At 37.7% G+C, this 6916-nt stretch overlaps 1 protein-coding gene across 2 annotated transcripts in view; it reads right to left on the bottom strand.

Moving 5' to 3' along the window:
• Nucleotides 1–343: 343 nt before the first annotated feature.
• LOC102758583 (coatomer subunit gamma-2) overlaps nt 344–6916 on the bottom strand; it is a 48085-nt gene continuing 41512 nt past the window's right edge. For both annotated transcript variants that reach the window (XM_015567275.1, XM_006752705.2), the window contains exons 6-9: nt 5035–5110; nt 2764–2856; nt 1609–1695; nt 344–530 (exon numbers count right to left, since the gene is read on the bottom strand). In XM_015567275.1, coding sequence (XP_015422761.1) covers nt 369–530; nt 1609–1695; nt 2764–2856; nt 5035–5110 — 418 coding nt within the window. In that variant the 3' untranslated portion in view covers nt 344–368. The remainder of the gene's footprint in view (nt 531–1608; nt 1696–2763; nt 2857–5034; nt 5111–6916) is intronic.

The following is a 6916-nucleotide window of genomic DNA, read 5'->3' as shown; positions in this document are numbered from 1 at the left end:
CCTCCTGCCCTTTAAATAATTTAAATAAATAAATAATGAAATACAATACTTCAGTAGTCTCTTTTATAAAAATAAAAGGGATAAAAAAAGATTCTTAATGTTACTTCCGGTTTCCACATTTAAGGATTTTTTGTTTCAGGTCAATTTGCTATTATATTAACAATCATACTCTATTAAATACATATACCAGAGCATATATTAAATTTTTTTAGAAGTTGAGTTACTTGGAATTCGATGATTCTTTTTTTTAATTCAGAAAATATAAAATCTGTAAAGTCAGCAATGCCCAAAAAATATTCATTAAGGAAATAAATTCTGAGGCATATTTACCAGCAAAGGAAAAATTACTTAAGTTTAGATGAAGACACTTACCCCTCTTCATTTTCTTTTAGTAAGCGACTGGCAATTCGGATCAGCATGCAGTAAGCAAATTGTGATTTGAGACCGGATTTTGTAAACTTATTTAACATCTTAGAAACAGCAAGGCGATCGTTCTTTTTAAGGTGATACAGGACTCCCAATGCATGGTACTAAAGAACAAGAAAAAGAATGTAACATACATAAAACTGAGTAGGAAGAAGACAAAATTACATGAAAGTAGAATCATATGCAACTAGATTTTTTAATAAAAAGATTCTCAGGTCAAAAGTATACAGATAGTATAGCTTTTTACTTTGAATCAAACACAGGAAAGACTGAAAGGATACGAGTTTCGAATTTATCCCCAGAAGGTGTAAATTTAGATTGGAGAAGTCTTAAGAAGGTAACATACAATCTGAGGGTACATCTGGCAAGTCAGCCTTGCCCCATTCATCCTTAGTACAAAGGTCTCAGGTCCATGGCTTTACCAGTGTGGCAGGCCTTCAAGTGGCTTTAAATCACCTGTGACCATGTCAGAAGTTAAGGGATCACATCTCCTGAAGAAGGCTTTAGGAGTGCACGAATATTATCACGGCACTTTGTGTAAAGGCACAATAATGGAATTAGGAGAGTGAGAATATTTCCCATGAGAAAAATAACTACTGTGTTTCCTCATAACTGAGTATGCTAACATGAGAAGTTATAAACACAGAAAGGGGATAAGTAAGTACCCTCTCAAACACAAATGGGGTACTTTACATAAAATTGCCAGTTAAGGATTTAACCTTGTTCCTTTTAATTAGGAACAGCCTAATGAATATCAAAAGGAGATATTTCCAACAAAATGGTACTAAAGTTTCACAATGTAAAAATTACTCTTTACTGTTGTTATAATGTTTACTATAATCAAGGCCTGAAAAGCCTGGAATTGAACATCCTTTTTCACAATTTATTTTTCAAATAAAGGATTGAAATGCACTGTGAAGGACCTTTGGAATGAGCCTCTAAAACTGCTACTGAATATAAGAAGCTTTCTCTAACCTTCTTACAGCTCCAATTGAACACTAGCAGGGCCTATGGTAGTAATCATAATTAGTGGGATACCTACTTGAGAATATGCACTCACAGGCTGCTTAATATTAGCCTTTAGCTAATACTCATTTTTTGGAATCAATAAATTGCCCTTGCAATGTAGGGTTAAAGAAAGCTGATCTTGAGACAGAAGCTAAAATAATTCAATATCCATACCTGGACCATAATATTGTCACTTGTAGCAGCTTCTTGGGCTTCATTGACCCAGCGCTTAACTACATCATAGCTTATCTTCATCAGGTGCTAAGGGCAGAAAAAAATGACACTAGATAAGGCATGGTCACTGGAAGTATAGATGCATGAGCTCCTTTTCCAAAAGACATTAAAAAAAAAGAAAAGAAACAACTTTGTAGCTTCATAAGTCTATTTCAAATCTCTACTCCTGAGGCAAGTAATAAAACCGAAAGTACTTTCTCCAAGATTCCCTAGAAAGGCGAGTAACATATGCCTGTAGTCCCAGAGAGATGTGTAAAAGGGAGTAAGGAGACGGGAGGGACAGGAAGGGATGGATAGTACTTAAATAATGTTAACATTATAAGTTCTACTTCTAGGAAACTCACCTAGAAGAAAAAATCAGAGAACCACTATATTCTCTTGGTCAATTATATTCCAGAACCAGGTAACTCCTGTGATTCAGATGATTAAATCCATTTACACATTAGTAATCAATGTTAATTAAATGCAGTGTGAGAAATTGTAAGTAATAAATTTTGTTTTGATATAAAAGAGAAAGAATAGGCTACTTCCTGGGAGAAAATTTTTGAAGTGGGACAGGAGACTTTGGATTGAAGGACACTGTGAAGGAAAGTAGAGAACCAAGAGGCAAGAGGTAAAAGTGCAGGTCATAACAGAAGATTTTTTAAAAAAGAGATTGAGAGCCTTGGCTGGGTAGCTCAGTGGGTTAGAGCATCATCTTCTAGGCCAAGGTTGCAGGTTCAAATTAATTTCTCTCTCCCTCCCTCTCTCTCCCCCCCACCCCCCACCTAAAATAAATATTTTTTTTTAAAAAAATGAGAGATCAACCCTCAGTTTCTTCCCCTGTCTTTCCCTGACCCATACCTCCCATCTTTATTATGTGTAAAACATAACTTTCTGATTACCAAAACCTTACAAGCCCATGACAATTTCATATTTTTAACTGCCCATTTTAATTGCTCAATGTTCCCCTGGCAGACAAAATATTCTTGGATAAAGTAATAGAGATATACACATATTTTTTAAATGTTTCACTTGTGAGAGAATCACTTTGCTTTTGCAACTAGAAACTGTACCATGCATAAGAACTAGGCAGCCACTGTCTTGTTCACTTACTAAGGAAGACACCAATGCTGAGCTGGATACACTGGGGACTCTATCCACAATGGCCTGCTTCATGTATCTTTCAATGGCCTGCAGCAATGTTCCCTAATAAAATTCAGAGAGAAAAGTTGTTGAAGCAAAACATTTTCACACTATATTACCACTTCAAAATAATTTATGAAAACCAGTCATATATTAGTTTCTGTGTAAATACTTAGACTGCATTAAAAAGGATTAGCATATAATAGAGCAATCATAGCCCATCCAGCAGAACCCAGACAACCCAGTGGGAGCTTCAAGGAGGAACATCTATATGTAAGGAAGACAAATAACTATTCAACAATGAAATAAACTGTCTCAAAGTGAAGAGCTCCAATTTGAGGAAACACATAAGCAGGGTTCAACCTACCAAGGATGTTGTAAAGGAAACTCCTAGATGAGGATGAAAGGTGCTTTTGAAGTCCTGAAAATTCCTCTATGTCAGCAGTTCTCAACCTGGGGGTCGAACGACCCTTTCACAGGGGTCGCCTAAGACCATCCTGTACATCAGATATTTACATTACGATTCATAACAGTAGCAACATTACAGTTATGAAGTAGCAACAAAAATAATTTTATGGTTGGGTCACAACATGAGGAACTGTATTTAAAGGGCCAGAAGATTGAGAACCACTGCTCTATGTGAAGGGGATCTGTTTTATATGGATCCCAGAGAGTCTTACAAGTCAAGTGTAATCTGATTATTTTATATACATAATTAAATGTTTGATATACTACTATAGTGAGCTCTCAATATAAAATCCTCTGAAAATAAAGTTCTTTTTAATTTAACTGGAAGAAAGCTTAGTACTGGAAAGGTGCTGGCCCATGAAGATATGTAAACAGACTGAAAGAGTTTTTTAGAAGAGAGTCCTTTTGCTAGCACTGGTATCAAGTCTTATGTCACCCACTTAATGCTAAAAACAAAAATAACCACAATAAAATAGTTGAGTAACTGTTTTATTAAAATACTAGAAGCCCGTTGCACGAAGATTAGCGCAATAGGCCTTCCTTCCCCTGGCTGCTGGCACCGGTTTTCCTCCGGCACTCGGGACCCAGGCCTTTGGCCCGGCCGCAGCAGAGAAGCCAAGCCTCTTCAGTCTTCAGTCTTCAATCCACCCAGAGCCTTAAGTCTTTGCTCCGCACCTGTGTACGCAAATTAACCGCCATCTTTGTTGGGTTAATTTGCATAGTCACTCTGATTGGCTGGTGGGCGTAGCAGTGACACCAATTTGCATGTTTCTCTTTTATTAGTGTAGATTAAAGCATTTCTATTATTCCTTCTAGAATCCAGATTTACCATTTGATCCTGCTCAAGTTTTAAAACTTGAGAGGGTTACAAACATATACCCATGCATTAGTATACCTGAAATATTATTTAATTTATCAATGCCCAGCCTGCCCTCCATTTTAACCTTTCCTACTCACAGTTCCAAGAAATGGACATCCTAGCACACTATGTACCCTCATCTCTCCAGATGTAACAGACTGAGTCAGATACAGGTGTATACAAGCTACTGGGCTAGCTGATGACTAACCAGGTTGTCTTCCTGAACTATTTGAATGATGAGGCTTGAGTCTGGCAAATGATGGATCATAACAGTGAGTATCTAAGAAATCTTGTCGCTGGGTTCCTTTCTTGAGCTGGCTTCTGGTTCTAAGTTTTACCTCAAATTCTGAGCACTCTATATTTTGTAAGAACACTTCTTTTTAAAGCTAAATTCAAATGTTCTTTTGTTTCCTGTAAGCAATGTGCCCTAGCTATAACAAAAGTCTATGAGGGCAAACGGAGAAAGAAATAGACTAATCTAAATAAACAAAAGGAAAAAACCATTTGAAAGAAAAGATGCCTGGAACCACAAAAGCCTTTCTGGTGGTCCTGTTTCTCTTACACAGACATATCTCAGAGATACTGCAGGTTCCAGGCCACGCAATAATGCAAGTACCACAATAAAGCAAGTCACGTGAATTCTTTTGGTTTCCCAGAGTATATAAAAGTTATGTTTACACTATACTGTAGTCATTAAGTATGTAAGAATAGCATTATGTCTAAAAAAAAAAATGCAGTATCTGTGAAGCACAGTAAAACGAGGTGGTGTGCCTGTACTGAAGATTCACACAGTCAGACTAGTGAATCCTACTCCATCACATGGCCTCCTGCAGATAAACAGTGACACCACCACCACGCACCGCCTCCCTCCCCCACCCTCCCACTCAACACCCCAGCAACACAAGAGAACTTACGTCAGTGATTCTGCAGAGAGCCCTGATGGCCGGGCCTCGGTACACATCTTCCTTTCCTGTCATGTCCTTGGTGAGACTAAGAAAAATCAAATTAGTTACTGTGAAATCAATTAGAGTCAAGTCTTCCCTCTTGTGGTCCAGCCTTAGCTAATTCCACATAACTATCTCAACACAGCTATTGATTCGTCAAATATTTATTGAGTGTCTTCTTTGGATAAACATTAAAATTATTGGGTAGAAGACAACAGCGAGCTAAACAAAGTCTTTGCCTTCATGGAGCTTATGTTCTAGCAGTAACAGAGAGATAATAACCACATAAACTATATTTTAGATACTGACAATTGGCATAAAAAAATAAAGATGCACAGCCGCGTGGCTCAGTGGTTCAGCACTGACCTATGAACCAGGAGGTCACGGTTTGATTCCTGGTCAGGGCATATGCCCAGATTGCAGGCTCGATCCCCAGTGTGGGGCATGCAGTAGGCAAGCCAACCAATGATTCTCTCTCATCATTGGTATTGATGTTTCTGTCTCTCTCTCCCTCTCTCCCTTCCTCTCTGAAATCAATAAAATATTTTTAAATAAAAAATAAAGATGAGATATTATTCAGAGCCCTGGGCTGAAATCTCCCCAAATCCTAAAAACCCACCATTATCAGACGTAACTCTTTAAAAGACACTGGCCCTCATATGGCAGAGGGGACACTGATACAGTGGGTAGCTCAGTTGGTTAGAGAATCGTCCTGATATATGAAGGATGCAGGTTTAATATCCGGTCAGGGCACGTACAAGAACTGACCAATGAATGTACAAACAAGTGGAACAACAAATCCATGTTTCTTTTATTTCTCTCTCTCGCAAATCAATAAATTAAAAACTTAAAAAAGTAATTAAAGAAACTGACTGAAATGATGAGGTCACTGTCTCCAGCCATGGCTTTCTAAAATAACAATTGTCAATGACTTCAGACTTTTCTGCCTCATTTCAAAAACAGTCCAGAGTAGTGTGGACTGAGCTACTAAATTCTATGTTTATACTTTAAAGAGGTGTTTGGCCTTTATGTTATTCACCCTATTACCTTTCCTTCACTCATCCTTGTGCACTGACACTACCCCTAACATGACTACCCATCTCCCTTGCTCAGCTCCCCTCATGGCCACACCTCCAACGTACTCCATTAGGACACCAAGAAGAGAAAGTTGTGAATAACTGTTAGTCCTTCAACTTCATTCTTTTTTCAATTATAAAAGTATTTCATTTATGTAACAGATACACTTTCAAAATATTCATAAAGGTAAAAAATATCAAGTCTAAGTCTCCCCTCATGCACCCTAGCCTATAGTACCACAGTTTTAATATATGGAAAACCACAGAGACTTATTAAAATGCATGCTAATGGGGTCCCCACTCTTCTGGTACCTTCCTTTTTTACTTAATAACATAACTTGAGAATCTTTCCGATTGGCAGATTATTTTTTAATTTTAGATATCTATATATTTTTAAGTAACCAAATGTATCTATTGGTGACAGTACCATAGCCTGGCCTGCATCCTGGAAGAGAATTCCCCAACCTAACAGGGTCCTATCTGCAGCCTACTACCTCAGTGAGTATTCAGTAGGCTATCCCATCACTGCACTGGGGTGTCTGCTCCTGGAAACAGAACATGGTAAAACCATTGGATCTCCTAGTCTTGAGCCACTGTCATGCCGCTTCTGTTGTATAGAACACCATGGCAATAAATTAAAAATAACGGGGTACCACAACTTGGACTAATGCAAGCCCCTTATTTGTCCTATATTTTACAGTGGTTTCCCATGTAATTTTTAAAAAATTATATTATCAAATTTATCAATCTTTTCTTTCATTGTCCCTGGAATTTTG

The sequence above is a fragment of the Myotis davidii genome, unplaced genomic scaffold, assembly GCF_000327345.1.
Source record: "Myotis davidii unplaced genomic scaffold, ASM32734v1 scaffold1290, whole genome shotgun sequence".
Taxonomy (NCBI): domain Eukaryota; kingdom Metazoa; phylum Chordata; class Mammalia; order Chiroptera; family Vespertilionidae; genus Myotis; species Myotis davidii.
This window is presented reverse-complemented; position numbering and strand designations above follow the sequence as displayed.